General features: G+C 43.0%; 3 protein-coding genes and 1 non-coding gene across 4 annotated transcripts; 1 reads left to right on the plus strand and 3 right to left on the minus strand.

The window, feature by feature from the left end:
* Positions 1-3273: 3273 nt before the first annotated feature.
* LOC147213401 (uncharacterized) lies at positions 3274-9659 on the minus strand. The gene is made up of 5 exons (XM_086143028.1): positions 9591-9659; positions 9288-9514; positions 8480-8673; positions 6640-6722; positions 3274-4317 (listed from the first exon to the last, which is right to left on the minus strand). Exons 3-5 carry the CDS (start codon positions 8610-8612, stop codon positions 3274-3276), a joined length of 1260 nt encoding a protein of 419 aa, XP_085999154.1. The 5' UTR covers positions 8613-8673; positions 9288-9514; positions 9591-9659.
* Positions 9660-13204: 3545 nt separating this feature from the next.
* On the minus strand, positions 13205-15623 carry prkrip1 (PRKR interacting protein 1). The gene is made up of 2 exons (XM_086143074.1): positions 14349-15623; positions 13205-14127 (listed from the first exon to the last, which is right to left on the minus strand). Exon 1 carries the CDS (start codon positions 15621-15623, stop codon positions 15051-15053), a length of 573 nt encoding a protein of 190 aa, XP_085999200.1. The 3' UTR covers positions 13205-14127; positions 14349-15050.
* LOC147213403 (small Cajal body-specific RNA 13) lies at positions 13814-14093 on the minus strand. The gene has a single exon (XR_015104535.1).
* A 298-nt stretch (positions 15624-15921) lies between the features above and the next one.
* glrx5 (glutaredoxin 5 homolog (S. cerevisiae)) lies at positions 15922-18342 on the plus strand. Its single transcript, XM_086143075.1, has 2 exons — positions 15922-16349; positions 17145-18342. The coding sequence occupies exons 1-2, from the start codon at positions 16052-16054 to the stop codon at positions 17315-17317; spliced, it is 471 nt and encodes a 156-aa protein (XP_085999201.1). The 5' UTR covers positions 15922-16051; the 3' UTR covers positions 17318-18342.
* The last annotated feature ends 119 nt before the right edge of the window (positions 18343-18461 follow it).

Genomic DNA, 18461 nt, shown 5'->3' on the forward strand with positions numbered 1-18461 from the left:
TTTTAAATCAGAAAAACATACCTTATACACATCAAATAATATAATATAATATAATATAATATAATATAATTCAATACAAGATGAAATATAATATAATATAGTATAATATAATATAATATAATATAATATATAAATAGATAATAATAATACAGAATAAAAGAGAATGTGAAGAAATAAAGTTTTAAGTGCATTTATCTGGAAGATGGGATAAGGATGTTGGGGGAATTTGGAAGTTTTTCATTTGGTGCCTCTATTGCTTAACTTATTGGCTCCACACTTAATGCTACAACGTGTTGCTAAATGTAACTTGCACACTTTGCCACATTTTAAAACTTAACTTCTTTCTACGCCTGACGTTCCGGCGTTGAACCGCACTTCTACAACCTAACTTCTCCATCTCTTCACGGAGTCCACAACCTCGCTAATGTTACTCCGTCATTTCCTCCGGGCCGACTGGCGGCGAGTCCCGTTGATTTTAAAACGCCGGTTCACGGCCAGCGGCGCCCACGTCGGTGTCAAACACTCGAATCATAAAGCAAAAAAAATCCACTCAAGCGGCAGATCGTATCTCGGAAAACTCATAAGTTGGGCTGTTTGTGAGTCGAGGAACTCACTTTTCGCGGGGGTTCTTGGAATGTAACTCCAGCGAAAAGGATTTCCGCAAACCATACCATTTTTAAGGTATTTACAGATAAATTAACCTTCCCCGAACCTCACTTAACCCTTCACCAACCTCCCTGCGAATACGCCATGTGCTTTTTTTCTTCAGAAGTTGCTGCTTCTGCTTTTTTTCTGGTTAAAAATGGTTTATATAAACTGCTCAAGTTACAAAAGCGGACCCGATCTCGCGACATATCTTGCAGGGGCTTTTGTGGCGTTTTTCGCGTGAGAGTGGTCTCTTCCATTTCATCCTCTTTTCGTGGCTTCTCTTCCTCATCTCGTCTGTCGTCAGTCTATTAAGCCATTAATGTCACGTCGGAGAAGCCATCTCCTCCAAAAACACGTGGCAGCAAAGGAGATCTCATATTTTATTTATTTTATAAAAAAAAATACTAGTTTAATTTCACTATATTTTCCACTTTTTTTTTATCTTCTTAGGCTAGAATATGGCGATTTTATCACAGGAAAAAAAAATTAAATACTCCAAAAAAATTACAAAAAAAAAATGAAAAATTCACGAAGTAGCGAGGGCGCGAAAGCCGAACCAGGAAGTAGCGAGGGTGCGCCGTATTATGTTAGCATCTGCAAAAAGTGTGTGAAATAAGAGTGACATAACTGCATCGTTTGTTTACCTGAAGCGACGGCCACACGTTGAAAAAACGACGGCTTCAACATAAAGTCGTCCGGACGCCGGCGAGGCCTCAGCCGGGCCGCAGCGACAAACCCGCGCCGGCAGAAATGGGCGCCGCGAGGCACTTAAAGGTTGATTTGTCGTAGGATGAGGCAGCAGTAAAGCAGGATCCACAGAGCCGCCAGTATTTCCAGCTCTAACGGGGTGATTTCACAAGAGGCCGGTAAAACCTGAAGGAAAAATCCTCGCTGGCTGTTTTGGGGAAAGGAGAGAAAACACAAAATACGATCAAATCGAAAAAACGGGCGATAAAAGACGACCGGGAGAAAAGAAATCGCTCACCAAGTTGCAGCGCGTTAATCATTGGTTTACCAAATACTCACCACCGTTTTTGTTTAAAAAGACGTTAAATATTTTCCCATTGAGGCCGAGCAACGGTTTTTCACAGGGTTAGTTTGCTGCTGGCGGTGGAAGGTTTACTCGTCCCGAAATCTGGCACTCAAATTAGAGTGGAGGGGGAAAATAAAAGGCTCTAATATGAGATCGGGAGTGTCAGTGTGATTTGACGACCTTCACGCTAATTATTATTTGGGCTGGCGAGTTTAATTCAGCGAGATCGGGACAGCATATGTTGATGGCGACCGTCGTTGCCGGCGGTAACCGTGATGTGAACAGCGCTGAAAGTGGTGATTGTCTGACTGAGGGAGTCAAAATCCCAATCATGGCTGCATTGTATCATCATAATAATAATCATAATCATAATTATGATTATTATTATTATTATTATTATTATTATTATTATTATTATCATTATTATTAGTGTTATTATTTTTGTTGTTGTTGTTGTTGTTGTTGTTATTATCATTACTATGGAGTTTGGATGACACTATAACAATAATAAAAACCCAATCAAGGTTGCATTGTAATAATAATAATTATCATTATTATTATTATCATTTTTGTTATTATCATTACTATGGAGTTTGGATGACACTATAATAATAATAAAAACCCAATCAAGGTTGCATTGTAATAATAGTAATTATCATTATTATTATTATCATTTTTGTTATTATTATTACTATGGAGTTTGGATGACGCAATAATAATAATGATAATAAAAACCCAATCAAGGTTGCATTGTGATAATAGTAATAATAATAATTATTAGCATTGTTGTTGTTGTTGTTCTTGTTATTATTATTATTATTATTATTATTATGGAGCTTGAATGACACAATAACAATGATAATAAATAATTATTGTAATAATTATACTTTTTTTAAATGGTGATTTTAATTAACAATTTAAATAATTTATTTTTAATACACAACTTAAATTATGATTATATTATAATTAATCAAAATAAATATAGTAATAAATAAAATAAAAAAATGATGATAAATATAATTGTCATCATTATTAATGTTATAATTATCTGTTATAAATCTGTTATATATCTCTGTTATAATTATGATAATGTCTGTGTGGTTCATATAAAGTCGAGTCCACCGCGCCCTGCCAGGTCGTCCAGTCGCTCACGCGAGCCTTTCAGTTTCTAGTTCGTATCGCGCCGGATGTTGCACTTGGGCTTGTCTCTTCCATTGCGCTACTTTTACATGATTTCATGAATATGTAATTCTATCTTTGATAAATATTTGAGCCTGCACTGATCCAAAAAGAACTCACACATTCACAAGTACAGTCAGTCCAAACTCGGCTAACAACTCAGAGTTACGAATTTGACCAATATTCATTTAACGATATAAATCGGTTTGAATTGGTGTATTAAAAAGATCTATAGCAATAACACCAACTCTATTGGCAACATTAGGCTAGGCTAACTTTTCACCGATAGCGGGTTAACTTTTAGGCTACCGTAAGGCTATACGGTATATACGACATAAAGGGAATCCTTCGCTTAACAACGAATTCGCTTAACAGTGCCGTCGTTGGAACGGATAATATTCGATAATATTCACTCACCTGCGGGATGGAGGGGAAGCACCACGTCCTCCATTTTTGTGGTTTTTCAGTCCGGCCGCCCCCGAGCCCTCAGCCGTCCCCGCCGGCTTACATCCCTCGATCCCCAACATCCGATGTTTCAGGTTCGGGCCCAAAGGCGCCGACCGATCCGGCGCCCCGTTCGACTCTCGCTCCTCTCTTCCATTTTCCTCCTTGTCACGAGAAACAAATGTCCTCTCAGTTTCCATCTCGGCCGTTGCTAAATTTAGGCCGCGGCGCCGGCGTCCCCCGTTTCCATCATCCCCCGCGCCTTTCTTCGTCCTCTCCAACGGCCATTTTTCTTCCTCTCCATCTTCGCCTCGCTCCGTCTCCCGACAATCCGCCTCCACGGCGGGCGAAGCTGCGTTATCGCGGCCGTCCGTCAGCGCGCCCAGATTCTCCTCCCGATCCTCTCCGCGCTCTTTTTCACCGTCATTCCTCCGACCCGTAACAACTCTCTTCACTCGGCCTTCCCCGCCGCTCCCCTTCTTGAGGACGACTCCTCCGCCGACGCTTTCCTTTCCGTCCACGTGGAATCCTCCGCGGCTTCGCGATCTCTCGGCGGAGTCGCGTTCCCTTTTCAGCCGGCCGTACGGTTGAAAGACCTCTCTGCTCACGTCCGGGATGAAGCCGAAGGCGTCCTCCTCGTCTCGGTCCGGCGCCGCTAAGCTGTAGATTCCCTCCTCCGAGCTCAAGGAAAAGCTGCTCTGCTCCGCCCGCGGACCGCCGGGGTTTTCCTCCATCCACGAGCGGATCTCTTGGCCGACCCCGCCTGCATCCAGCGGACTGGGCGGTCTCCGGACGTGACCGCTTGTCCTTTTCTGCAGGCCGTGAAGACGGTTCCCCCCGGAAGATCTCCTGGCCCATCGCCTCCAGAGCTCCAGCTCGCTGCTTTCCTCCAGGCGACGGAGCAAATCTCGGGCTTCCGCGTCTTCGGCGAGCGTCTCTCCGAAGCTGACGGACTCGACGGAGCCATAATTTGGGATCTCTGGAATGTCAACCTCCGTATCGGTCGATGGAACCTATAGATGGAAATAGTTAAAACACAATAGTTATAATAGTTAAAACTATTACACAAATTGACACAAATTAATTTTTTTAGAGTTGACTCGCTAGCGTTTTTTAGCGTTTGTCATTCAAGTTGTGTTTTTTTCACCCTCACTTTTTCTTGATGTTACCCATTGTCATTTGTTGTCCACTGCCTATTTATTCGTAGATTTGTTTCTCTTGGTATCTTCTGTCTTTCTATTTATATTTACATTCATATATATTTCTTTTTTTGGGACATTATAACTGCTGTGCTGCTATGAAAAAGGAATTTCCCCTATCGGGATCAATAAAGTTTATCTTATTTTATTTAAAATCAATATCATGTTTCAAGTGAATGGATGTAATATTGGAGCCTTTGGGATTAATAAAGTTCTATTCTATTCTATAGGGAAATAAAGTCATTTAATAAAATTATTCACTCATCCATTTAGAGCAGGGGTGGGCAAACTACGGCCCGCGGGCCACATCCGGCCCGTTGGTCTTCTCAATCCGGCCCGCCAAAGATAAGATCCATCGAATGACCGGATCAAAGAATGCGGGAGCTCAAACGGGGGATTATTATATTTTTGGAGCTACTTGAGAATTTTCCTGAGCTGAATGACACCGATTGACTTCGTGATTTAGCCTTTACTGCGGACACACCGACACATGTACGAGCTGCACGTGAAGCTACAAGGGAAAAAACAGTTTGTTCATGAAACGCAAACAGACGTCGGCGCCCTCAAAACCAAACTGGTTCCATTTTCAAAGCAAATGTCAGACAATGTTCAGACAAATGTCAGGGGAGTTTGATATGTCCTGTTAACAAATGTTGTTTTTTTTTATATGTATCATATCTTGTATCGTGCTGACCTGGCCCGTCTGTTTTGAAGTTAAAATTAAAATACCAACCAGGGACCTTCCTGCAGCAGCCAAAACGGTGCTTCCTTCTGCGTAATCTGTTTTTATCTGAGCCAAGACCTCATTCTGCGTTAGAGGTCTATTTAACACGTCGAGAAACAGGAAGCGGAGAATCGACAACAGAGACGGGACCGGTTTTCTAGATTGTATATTAATGGGGATTCGGCGGAAACCCGGTCCGGGGTGAGTCAGCGCTGGGAAAGGCTCCAGCTGTGTTGAAAATGAATCGATGATTTTTTTTTTTTGTTTGTTATATTCAGACAATCTTACACAGTGCAGGTTATCAAACCTCTCAACCACAGCCTGCTAGGATCGGTGAAATTTCCAAATAATATGCGTATGAATGATGGGGCTCGAGGGGAGACGACAGATGAGTTATCTTCATTCACTTTTTTTTTTTCCCGTCGTGACGCTGAGCTCGGTCGAACCCGGATTCCTATTGACAGACAAATATTAAACTCCGCCAGGGGCTGTTTCTGTGATTTGAAATCCGCCCCGGGCGAACAACAAGCAAGAGGATCTTTCCAATTTAGCTTCACGCTGCCAGACACGCCGAATAAGAAGCGGGTTCGAGTAAGAACCGTTGACCGGAGTTTGCAGGAGCTCAAGAACGCCGACGAGCAACGCAGCGGAGCCTCTGTTATGGAAAAAATACAGGAACGCGACGTTGCCATTTTCCATAAATTACATCAAGAAAGTCTAGTTCCATCATTCCGACATGCGCCGTTTAAACTAATTTCATCCGGAAACGTCTTTGCCGTCGTTGTATTTTCGTTTTCGATTGTTTTTTTTGTGTCGTTACGACTTACGGCAAACGTCGCCTTTCCGTCGTACCGGAATTCCGATGTTAATCGAGGACACGTAAATAATTATGCTAACATTGGCGAGCTAACATTACCACAGTTAGCTTTGCAAAGTACACATAGCGTCATTCTAGTCAATTCACATTTCACGAGAGTGACATACGGTAATGCAAAATAGCTAAAACTAAAGGTAAAGACCGTTAGAATTGCTTCCTTCGTTGCCTTTGGCAAACATCTTGGGGGAATAGTTTGATAATGCTGGGTGTCAAGGTCGCAGCTGAGGTCAGGTACATAACGCTCTGCGCTCTGGTCATGTAGATACGGCACTTTACGACTAGCGTGAGTCATCTTTTATGCTAGCCTCGAAATTAGGAGAACGCGAGATAAGTTAAAATAAGATAAAATGGGGTTACGTGTAAATATTGAAATGATTTTAAGACACTTTTAGGAGGTTTGGAAGGACACTTCCGCATGCAGACACGAGGAAACTGAAAAGTACTACTAGCGTAGCAACATCTTTCGACAGAGGGCTGGAGACAGAAGCAATAATCGCATTTTCGAAGATGGCGGTTTCAAAGAGGCCGCACCAACCTCGTCCGCTCGCGAATGGCGAGCCAGGAACATGGACACGTAGGTGATTATTGACCGCTCATCTGGTGAAGAGCACGCCACATCTGCGTCGGGGAGAGGGGAACATGAGACATTTCAGGACAAATATATCTGTCCCACATTGGAAGACAGAACGAAGTTGAAAACACACACATATTGATCACTTTTGCTTGTTATTTTCAGTCTTAAGTGGTGCTTGTTTTACCACAAGTGAGCATACAGGCCGCTGTAGTCGAAGCTTGTGTAGTTTCTTGAACCTTTTCGGGAACCCGATTTTTCAGCTTAGAAACCAGGTACCAGTGTTCCCTCTAAGCTGCGCCACTGCGCAACTGCGCACTGCTCGCACACTCTCAGCGCACGAGAGCGCACTGCAATTGATTTAGATATATAACATTTTTTTCTGTATTCTTTTGCTGTGTAAGTCTGTGAGTGACAGGTGTCCGGCCAATCATACGATACGATGCAATTACGCGACACAGCCAATCACGGCATTGATGGTACTTGCGCATGTGCTCTGCCCATGCACGCTATATAACAATAGTGACTGTATGAGTTAAGTGACGCTAACGCTAACATGCTAACCCCTTATCATGGCGAAACGAGCGGTGAATGTGATACGTCCGCTCACAAAACCAAAGTAAAAAAGAAATGCGGTTCTTTTATGCGGTCGGAGTACGTGCAAATAGAAGAAGGAGTGTTGAAACCGGGTGAGATTTTTTATCTTTTTAGAGCGAGAAAGTTCTACGCTGCAAAACATGCAGCGAAGCTAAAGTTGTAAGCGAGTTTTCTGATGGACAAATATGGACTAAATGGAAGCTATAATCCCAGGGGTGATACTGGTGTGTGGCCACAACATGCACATCTAATGTTGCTCAGTGGTCCTCAGTGTGCAGAGGGAGGTTGTCTGCATGCCTAGACACATGAAAATTTAGAGGGAACATTGCCAGCTACCATAGACTTTGGCTCCCAGAACTAGTTTAGCTCCTATTTCAAGGCAGGGTCTTTTAACTGTTCCACAGGAACTCGTGATGTAGGTGCTTGCTGATTGGTGGAACTCATAAGCCATGCCCATTACCAGAGACCTCTTGAGATGCACCATTTTCTTAAAAACTATTTTAGTCACTGGTCAGCTGCTTTTTTGGGACTTGTGGAACCAGAACCAGCAACAATCGGAGTGACTAATAGGTCCAAGCTCTTCTAGGCTGCTATGTCACAGAGGAACATGAACATTCTGGACAAAAGAAGTCTGGAGTTGGCTAACACACAGCGTAGCAGTTCAGGGAGGAAATGAAAAGACCTCAACCTATCTGATCGTCAAGAACATGACCGCTGTGGCAGCTTCGCTCTCTGTGTTGTCGGTGTCGTCTTCTTCTACTTCTTCGGGTGTTTTTTTTTGAGCGTGAAGCTCAAGGTGCAGACACTTGGGTCACTTCGGTCCCCAAACCTGGTCCCTTACTTCCTGTGACAATGCAAAACTAAGACATTCCCTTGGGGGAGTCTTGTTCCTGGAACGAAATTCGACGTTGAACGGTTCTTGGAGGTTTTGCGCCGAAAAGCAGCAATTGTGCGCTCATCTTAACTTCATGTCGACTTTTTAAAGATCCGGACAGAAACGTCCGGTGAAAACTAGCCTCTCAGGCAAGGTCTGTCTCACAATGTGGCTATGCATCGTGTGCATTGTCCCTGAAATATAGAAAAAAAAAAAGAAAAAAAAAACTCCCGTAGTGATAGATGGCGTCATTATGAAATCCTAGCAGCTATATGTGGTCGCAAATTAAAGAGATTTGATACACCAGCTAAAAAAATAGGATGAAATGTTTACCTTCAGGCTCTAGCAAACGTGGCATATGCAAGCCGTGAAGGGCAATCATGAAAGCCTGATGAATGATTTCTGGTGGCTCTTTGGACAGGCTCTCCCTCAGGTTCACCAGCGTTGGGTTAACGGACTTAATCATGGCCAGAAACACCACTCCGCTCCTCCAGCTCCTCCCAAAGTCGTGCACTTCAACACCGAACCTTGGAGTCGAGAAGGGGAAACTCGGGAATGTGTGTGTGACTCGTGCTTCTGAACGATTCTCTGACTGAAATTACCGGATTTTCACGACTGTAAGGCGCACATAAAAGTCTTAGATTTTCTTCAAAATATGCGGGGCGCCCTATAGTGCAATGGGTCCTGTGTGCGTAGTGGAGAACACCATGAGAACGTTGAAGAACGGTGAAGACGGTGAAGAAAGTGAACGTGGCATGTTAGCTGGAGATTTAGCGCAGCTGTTCAAATCAGAAACAGAGGATGAGGACTTCCGTGGGTTTGACTGATGACGATTAGCGGTAAAAAAATGTGAATACCAAACTCAGTTTAGCTCCCGCTCTATTTTTTTTAACTTGTATGCTCGTGTGTGTTGTTGTTGTAAGGCGGACGTAGTAGAGGACACCATGAGAACGTTAAAGGGGGAAGTGTGGGCGTGGATTGTATATAAAACCCGCGCCTTATAATCAGGTGCGCCTTATATGTGTGTTAAATACAGTAATGGCACACATAACTGAGACTGTGCTTTTTGCTGGCTGCGCCTTATGGTCGTGAAAATACGCTAATTTCTTGTTTTGTTTTGTTTTTTTTCTTTCAGACTCACTCAGATGTGCATCTTTGGACCCGCTGCAGGAGAGTATCGATCTCCTCCCGGCGGTACCTTCGCTCCCCGGCAGCCCTCCTGCTTCTGCTCGGCAGAGTGTGACCGCAACAGCTGCCGTCGTGATCCGGCTGGAGCGAGAGGTCGCCGGAGGAGGGGCGAGCCGTCCGCGGTGAAGACGGGAGGCTCAAAGACAAACCCCGGTTTAAACCCCCCGTCGCCTTTCTCACCTGCATCAGATGGGATGTGAGGGGAGTGAGTCACCGAGGTGAGGGTTTTTAAACATGATTTGACAGGAAGAGGCACCTGGAAATGCAAAATGACGTTCCAAATGAGGCCCAGAACAACCGAGGGGACGCCGTCGACGACGCCGGACGCGTCGATGCCGAGCAGCTTCACCTGAGGGGGGGGTTTAACTTCATACGTGGGTCTGGGAGATTTCGCTGGAGCTTCAACGCAAAGTGAAACGCGAGCTCACATTGCGATCATCCAGGAAGGTCAGAACCTTGTAGATGTTGTCCAGTCGGAAGATGCGATGAGGAGACGACCTGAACCTGTAAAGCTGAGACACGAGCATTTCAGTGATTGGTTGATTATTTTCTGCACGGCATTCAAAGCAAGATGACTTGCTGAGGATAAGATATACTTTATTGATCTCCATAGGGGAATTTCTTTTGTCACAGCAGCAATGACAATATCAATAAATGAGAGTATAAATATATTTTTTTTTCATAAATTTTAAATAGTTTAAAATATTATTTTAGATATTTTTTTAGTTTAAATTAAAAAAAAAAAGACTGTTATAGCATAACAATTACAGTGTCAATGAATATGGGGTACAACTATAAATACAGCAACGATGAAAATAGACAACAGAATTTGGAAAAACAAATACAAAAAAAAACAACAGCACGGGTGAGAATAGACAACCTAAACAACAACAAGGATAAGAACAGAAACAGGGTCAATAACAAGGACAAAAATAAACAAGATGCGAATGGAGTGACACCAATAAGGATAAAAATAGACAACGGAGTTTGTGCATCAGGAGATGGATGATATAGTCGACTTTAAATATTTCTCCATGACCCTTGTTTTTAAAAAAAAATAAAGAAAAATACAAAAATATATATAGAAAAAAATATAGAAAAATTCACCCTCTCATTTGCACTTTTTGTATAGATATATAAAAATTAACTTATTAACTCCGCGTTCACATTTCATAGACACAACCATTTACCCATTCATACAAAACTCATATAGACATTAGAAATTCCCTCTCATTCACGCGTCAGAGATTGATTGATTCATTCATTCATTCATTTATTCACAACTCTTTCACATGCCATATAGACATATAAACATTCATTCATTCACACCTCAGATAGGCATTCAACCATTCACTCATTTATTCAAACGTCATTCACACGTCATATAGAGGCACAGAAAAACTCACCCTCTCATAAAGACATACGAACAGTCCCCCTCCAAATCACACTTCATATAAATCTACAAATTTTACTCATTCACATTATACCATAATTTCTCTGCCTAAAAATAAATAAAATATATGTACATATATAGGTCGCACTCGTCTATAAGCCGCATGTTGTAACACGAGCTATTTATACAGAATCCTTATTTTAAACTTTTAATTAAACGATGAAAAAATGAAAAATAAATAACACTAGGAAAAGTCCATCCATTTTCTATCCCCGCTTCATCCGACTCCAGCTGATCGCTATCTACATCCCGCGCAATAAAACCATAAAAGTCGTCTTCTTCGGTGTCGAAACTAAACAGCGTCAGAATTTCACGGTAATTTCATCAGTCCAATGTGATGAGGTTAAATAGTTTGGCGGCTTGCAGCTTGTTAGCCCCCCAAAAAATACATATATTAGCTGCATAATTTTCAAAACATGTGAAAAAAGTAACCGCTTATAATCCGTAAATTACGGTAATTCATTCATTCACGCCTGGGCAACTAAGGGGCGCCAATGAACCTCCTGCATGTTTTTTGGAATTTGGAGAAGCAGGAGGAAACCCACGCAGACATGGGGAGAACATGGAGACTCCACACAGAAAGTGGGAATCCAACCAGGAACTTTCTTGCTTTTAGGCGGAAGCGTCTTCAGGTTGATCTCCGAGTGAAAGGAGCAGCTGTTCTTAGAAGCCGCAGAAGAAAACATGCCACCGTTTAAGGTTTTGGCCGTGTCACTGATTTACTGGTTTTCAAGTCAACTCCCAAGTCTTTACACGCCGAGCCGCACGCAGGCGTCGACTTGCACGCCTCCTGGATGACTCCGAGTCTGGCTATGCCAACGGCGCCGTGCCGGGGAGTCTCACATTCAAACAACCTTTGGGTTCGAGTCCGTACCAGTTTGCATCCGGACAGCTCCTCCAGCAGGGCCATCAGGATCCTGCCGTCGCGAACGTCCGTTAGCAGGTCGCGCACTTCCAAGGGAGGCTCCCGCTGGAAATCACAACATACACTGCTCAAAAAAATAAAGGGAACACTTAAAAAACACATCCTAGATCTAAATGAATGAAATATTCTTATGAAACACTTTGCTCTTTACACAGTTGAATGTGCTGACAACAAAATCACACAAAAATGATCAATGGAAATCAAATGTATCAACCCATGGAGGTCTGGATTAGGAATCACACTCAAAATTAAAGGGTAAAAACAAACTCCAGGCTGATCCAGCTTTGATGTAATGTCCTTAAAACAAGTCAAAATGAATCTGTGTTGCTTCCTGAGTGGACACTATGATTTCACAGAAGTGTGATTGACTTGGAGTTACATTGTGTTGTTCAAGTGTTCCCTTTATTTTTTTGAGCAGTATATTTCACGGCGCTGGCCCTCCAGCACTCCGAAAAAACAAAACACGTGTTGCCTTACTCTCTGCAGGAACACATTCATCCACCGGGCGAAGACCCTCTCCCGCACTGACTCCTTGCCATCTGAGAGGGGAAAGGAAAGAAAAGCAGATTTTGCCGTTTTCCACGTGAAGGCTTGCATGCAAACGTGTTTCTGACCCAAAGCCTTTTGCATCAACAGGACTGAAGATGTTTTGCCCGGCTGTCGGACAAACACGCCTGCAACTTTAAAGAGGTGGAAATACTGTTCGGGTAAAAAACACTGCACCCGTTTCCTGCAAGTTGAGCGATAAAACACATTAACGCAGCGGTTTACCGTTAGCGTGCTAACGCCAAAGGAAAAAAGGGATTGCATCCAACCTCGAGGCCGCTCCACTTGATTTGTGACTCCGTGCACGTCGGCCCCGTCCTGCATCCTTATTAATCCCTCGGTCACACTTGCTGCATTTAATCCGCAGAGGCTGTAAAAAGAGGAGAGCGGCCTGCCGCACCGGACACTCTTGACTAATTAGAAGCGTTTCTCTTGAGAGACGCGCTGAAGGAGAGGAAAGACCAAGTCATGCCTGGACATGAGAGGTGCTCTGCACCACACCTCCAGGATCCGTGGAGATGAGTCTCATTGGCAGGGCGGGGGGGCTTAAATTCAGAATGCAGAGGCAGAAACATACCATCTGTTGCCACGCTAGAGAATTTAAAAAATGTTTTCAAGTTAAATGAGATTATTGGCAGCGTCAGCTGATTCACTATTCTTCACTCTCGGAGGGGACACTGATTTTATTTGTGTTTTTATTGATCGATTTTTTTTTTTTTTTTTTACATTGTATAAATGATTTAGGTGCAAGTTAATTGATTTGGTGGTCTTTGGTTAATTTTTAATAAACACAATTTATAAACTTAATAAGTTACAAAAATGATTACTTTGTTATTTCTAATGTAATTATGCACAGAATATAATTTGCAAAGAATAGAGATAATAACCAGATAAGACAGTTTTATTTTCTGGTAAAGAATGTGTGCTTTGTTATATTTGTTTGTTTTTTTTTTTAATGGAAAAAAAAATTCTCAAATAGGGAATTAGTTTTAAATGCTTTTCATAACTTTTTAATTTTTGTTTTTTTTTCTTGTTATTTTTTCAGCCCCACCACAATCTCATGCTCTAATTTCCTGGCAAAGAGTGACACAACAGACAGATTCTCAAAAATAATTATATTGTTAATTATTTTTGTAATTTCAATTGAAAGAAAAAAATAGGTCAGCGCAGGTCAATGCTTCTTTAATTTTCTTGTAAAACTTGTTTTTAATCGCCAACGCAAGATTTTTTTTTCCATTACTTAATCATGGTATATCAATTTTCTTTTTTTCTTTTCAACCAGCAAGGACAAAATAGTGTTCTGGGTTTGTCATTTACCTGAGCTGTTCCTCGCGTCTCGGTCACATGAACCAAGATATATTAGACAGAGGGTTAAGAAAGCTGCTTCTAAAAGACAACCAAGCACAAAAACCGTTGTTCTTCACAGTCTTAGCATTTTATTTAGTCACATTTATCAATCACTTTAATATGTGAAACATAGACTTCCATGAAAGTTGCCAGTGAGGTAAAAAAAAAAAAAGGCTGCATTTACCCACAGACGGAGCTCTGGAGCTTCAAGTGTGCCAGCCGACAGTGTCCGACAGGAACCGCTTCCCCCGTTACAAACAATATCTAGCTGCCAGTCTTTTTTTTCTTTACCTGCCTCAAGAAAGATGATGTCTATGGAGTAAGACCATCACCGCCGTGGGAGGCAGGAGACTGTCCAAGGAACATCGCACATGAAGCTCCTGAGCCTCCAGGAGTCACGCCTTTTCATTCTTTGAGTTGCTTTCTGCCGCCTGGTTGAACCCGCGAGCAACGGCCATTGCAAGGGGCTTCATCTCAGGCTGCAAACACCCAACACGGTAAAAGAGCAGAAACTTACCTGCACTGGAGAGAAATCATTATCGTCTTAATGTACATTGATTCATTGTAAGATGGAATTTTAATAAAGGAAGTTACCGAAAAGTGGGAACTAAAAAATTGAGCTTTTGAAAGTCCAAATTCTTTAAAATTAGATTTAAAAAAAAAAAAGAATTAGTAACAAACATATTAATACGCATTTCCTTTGGGCTGCTCCCTTCAGTGGTCACCGCGGTGAATCGTCGTACCATATCACCCTCTCGTCTGCATTCTCTTCTCTCACACCAACTAACTTCATGTCCTCTCCATCCCTTCATGTCCTCTGTGGTCTTCCTCTGCTCCATCCCACAGTGTGTTAAGACAACACATTCCAAAAAGTTTGAAAGGGAGTAAAACTGGCACCCAGCAAAGGAGACAAACTACATTTGGGTCAAAAAACATTAAGGATTACTGATAATGAAAATGTGGCTTCTATAAACGTTAACATTCATTTCATTCACCCTGAACTCACTCTCTCACTCACTCTCTCACTCACACTCTCTCACTCACACTCTCACTTTTTGAGGGAGCGTAAATGAGCGAAACAAACAAAACTGCTTGATGCTAGAATGTCCAGGTTGGATATTATTTTTCTTTATTAAAAAAATATTCTTTTGAATCTTTTGAACAGATCCAATTGCATTTGAATTTTGGGGATTTTTACCTTAAAATCCAGAGGCAACAGGGTATCTGGCTAAAAGAAATAAAAAATAAATCAAATGCATTGAGGTGATGTTATAGAAAGTATGACGAAGATCAGTCTCAGATGTCCTTTTCCCTATTGGACTCTTCACTATAGTTACCATGCTTGACTGCAGAGGCCATTAATGCGCATGCGCCGCCGGAAGTCAACCATGTTTGTAGTTCTTTCTGGATTGACTCTACTCTAGAAAGAAACGCTTGTATTCCATTTATTTCCTTCCCATGATGAAACTGGGCTCCTCGGCATCATCGTCGGCCTCCTTCTCCTCTTTCTCCGCCTCGTCCTCGTCTTCACTAGACGCAGAGCTGCTGTCGGAGTCGGCCTTGTTTTTAGCGTCTAGCTTAGCTTTCTTAGCCATTTCCTTTTTCAGCTTCAGTTTGTCCCTCTTCTTTCTGCGCTTGGCGGTTCTCTCCTCGGCCTCCACTTTGTTCTGCTCGACTTTGTCCAAATAGTCCAGGTCTCTCCTCTGCTTCTCGGAGAGCTTATCGAGGAAGTCCTGCCTCTGGTACTCCCTGCGTCGGAGGTGCCGGTAGACGTGGAACTCGCCGCTCCCCGCGCCGGCGCTGGAGCCCATCACATCACGGACGAACTCCGGCGGAGCCCGCGGCGTCCACTCCTTCTGCCGGTCCGGGATGGGAGCGAGCTTATCCGGGTTCCGCATCAATCTCTCCAACTTCAGCCGTTGTTCCTCCGCCGCATTCTTAGCTATCACCAGGGGCTGACCGTCCTTCCCTCCGGTTTTCTTCTGAGTGTTGTTGCTTTTCGGAGCCTGCGCCGCCATCTTTCGAACCCCAATGATCGGTTTCCTGCTGACCGCATGACCTCGGAAGTACTAAATACGCATGCGGGACGTCACATGTACGAACCCTTTTAAACACATATTTTCAAAACATTATTAGCTCCACAAAATGGCCTAGCTTCGAAATTATTCATGTGTATCCTAATTAAATATAATTCTATTTAAACAAAACGTCAATCTAAGCGATTTTTCCTTGTGTAACCATTGTGATTGACTTGTAGCTCCACCAATGATACATCGGATTGTATTATGGCTGACAGGTCGTTGTCCAATCAACATCTTGGTCTCGACTCTTGCTGAGACTTTCGTATGTGTTAACCCACCATAACCGGTATTGCGTTGAGGGACAAGTTTGGGAGTTTTACGAGTTGTTTCGTCGTTTAAATTTAAATAATAATCAATCGAAGACAATGAACAGTCTGATCGGCTATACCGCTCGGTGCTTGCGGACCGGTGCGCTGCACTACGTGCCCAGACAAACCGAGGGACGCGTATGGACGGCCTCGACTCGTCTCCTGTGTTCGGCAGCGGACCGCCAGAAGGACCTTGGTGAGATGGTGAAGAAGGACAAAGTGGTGGTGTTTATGAAGGGGACGCCGGAGCAGCCTATGTGTGGTTTCAGTAACGCCGTGGTCCAAATTCTCCGAATGCACGGAGTCGACGGCTACGCTGCGTACAACGTGCTGGACGACCAGGAACTCAGAGAAGGTCAGCAACGCAATGTGATAAAACCGGTTCGGAGTCATGGCTGAAACTAGTAGTCACCGCGGAAAGTTGGATTTATTATATGTGTGTTTTTATATTGATTTATAAATTATGGGTTTGAACTGAGGTGTTTTATCCATCGTTCGCCTGCGCCACACCCATTAGGTAATAATGTCACTTATCTTGTTGTGCTCACCGACCTAGCTAGCTAGCTAGCTAGCTATCTTTGTTGTTGTTTATCAGCCGTCTGCAGGAGCACCGCGGGTGTGGGTGTTTCTGCCAAAATGGTCATGACTTGCGCTTTTTTAACCGTTCAGATAACTATTGTCAGTTGGTCTCGTTAGAAGTCGTACGGAGGACGTAGGGGGTGTTTCGAAAGCGACGCCATCGCCGTCACCAGACCGGTGAGTCTTCACCAGACAACCGGAATCAGGACGAAACGGCGTTTTAATCGGATCAGTAATATCATTGAATCTTTTATATGCTTTGGTTCTCAGGGTTCGGCTCACTAAGAAGAGTTGGCTCAAATCGCCGTTTCATTCGCGACCGACACACAGTTGCATTGTTCTTGGATTCCAGCCCCCCTTGTTCATTTCTTACTTTTTTCGCCATTTAAATAAGAAATGTTGATTAATAAAGTTTTTTTTAAATGCACATTTACTGTCTGAAAGGGTCCCTTTGGACTCTGAAGGACGCAAGGAAGACTAATGTGGATGGCTTGTGATGGTCGATTCTCTGTCATATTTCGTTGGGAGTCAGCATTAAAAACTAGTTGTCACTGCTGTCTGTGTCCCACAGGGGTCAAGCAGTTCTCCAACTGGCCGACCATCCCGCAGGTGTACTTCAACGGCGAGTTCGTGGGGGGCTGTGACATCCTGCTACAGATGCACCAAAACGGAGATCTGGTGGAGGAGCTGAAGAAGCTGGATATCAAGTCTGCTCTTTTAGACGCTGAGAAAGAGGCCAAGTAGAGGAGCAGGAGGAAGACCAACACACTGACAGAACAGAGGATGCATTTTTACTCCCCTTCCTCTTGAATTAGAATTCTCTCTGCGGCGACAGTGAACAGAAAACACATTTCGCAGTGCGAACGATTTTTGGTTGCGCCCGTACATCTGAGCTATAAATTCTTGCGCTTAACCGCTTTACCTCCAACGTGGACAGAATGACCCGGTGCCCTGCTTCTACCCAGTTAAGGCAGGCAAGAATTTGTGCTTTCAGCTTTTAATAGCAAGGTTGTCCTCATCTCATTGTTCTGGGAAGAATAGTTTTTTTTGCTAGGGAAACAGAATCTTTTGTAAACAAACCATACGAGAAAAAAAAACTCAACTCAGATCTTTGACCAGGACTGCAGGACAATCTCTTAAAAAAAACAATCCATATCAGCATGTAATCAATAAACCTTTCAAGAGATGTGGTTCTCCCACCTTTCCTGAAAATATCAGGTGACCAACGGGCATTGTTTTTTAAGCACTCACCGGGTGCTCCTCCTGCTCACAAATCCAAAAATCCAAATTTTTAACCCTTCATGAATCCATCACACTAAGAAATGCACTACTGGCCCACAAAGGTTCACACCAGGGAGCAAATCTGTCGTGAGAATGTCACCGCAGCGGGTTTGTAATATCAAAACCAAACGGCTCGCAATTTGTGACTCCTGACTCAAAGCGCCCCCCTGCTAACCGTGCTCAGACTGAACCCGCGTCACTGTTTCCATGTAAAATGTGCGTCCTCTTGTTTTAATGTGAAGACCCGCTGAAACGCAACAAGCATACAGTGATACCTTTGTCTTTTTCCTTATTTACTGTGTGTTACGGAAAAAGAGATTCAATTTATAGGCTTGTTTTGTCACAGTCCTAAGATCCCTCACATTCAACAGTTCATAATTCCATTTGCTGCAGTCACATTACAATAATGAAGTACACTGTAAAATATTGTACATTGAGAGTGTCAAATGTATTTTAACTGCATTTAATAAAATCCTGTACCTATAAAATATATTGAGCGATAAGTTATTTATCAAAGGTGTGCTGATTATTATCGTCCCATGACTCTTCTATAGTTGGACTGACACTCGTTTTGAAGGATTTAAAAAGAACATTTATGGTCTATGTT

This window comes from Fistularia commersonii, chromosome 36 (genome assembly GCF_037954325.1).
Source record: "Fistularia commersonii isolate RoL2024-O1a breed Wild chromosome 36, RoL_Fcom_v1.0, whole genome shotgun sequence".
Lineage (NCBI taxonomy): Eukaryota > Metazoa > Chordata > Actinopteri > Syngnathiformes > Fistulariidae > Fistularia > Fistularia commersonii.

Excerpts from the sequence above, each read along its gene's own strand:
- prkrip1 (XM_086143074.1), bottom strand. The coding sequence starts at position 15,623 with ATGGCGGCGCAGGCTCCGAAAAGCAACAACACTCAGAAGAAAACCGGA.
- glrx5 (XM_086143075.1), top strand. The coding sequence starts at position 16,052 with ATGAACAGTCTGATCGGCTATACCGCTCGGTGCTTGCGGACCGGTGCG. Across the intron at positions 16,350-17,144 it reads CGACCAGGAACTCAGAGAAG|GGGTCAAGCAGTTCTCCAAC; the intron begins GTCAGCAACGCA and ends TGTGTCCCACAG.
- LOC147213401 (XM_086143028.1), bottom strand. The coding sequence starts at position 8,612 with ATGATTAAGTCCGTTAACCCAACGCTGGTGAACCTGAGGGAGAGCCTG. Across the intron at positions 6,723-8,479 it reads ACGTTTGCTAGAGCCTGAAG|ATGTGGCGTGCTCTTCACCA; the intron begins GTAAACATTTCA and ends TCCCCGACGCAG. Across the intron at positions 4,318-6,639 it reads GCCATTCGCGAGCGGACGAG|GTTCCATCGACCGATACGGA; the intron begins GTTGGTGCGGCC and ends TTCCATCTATAG.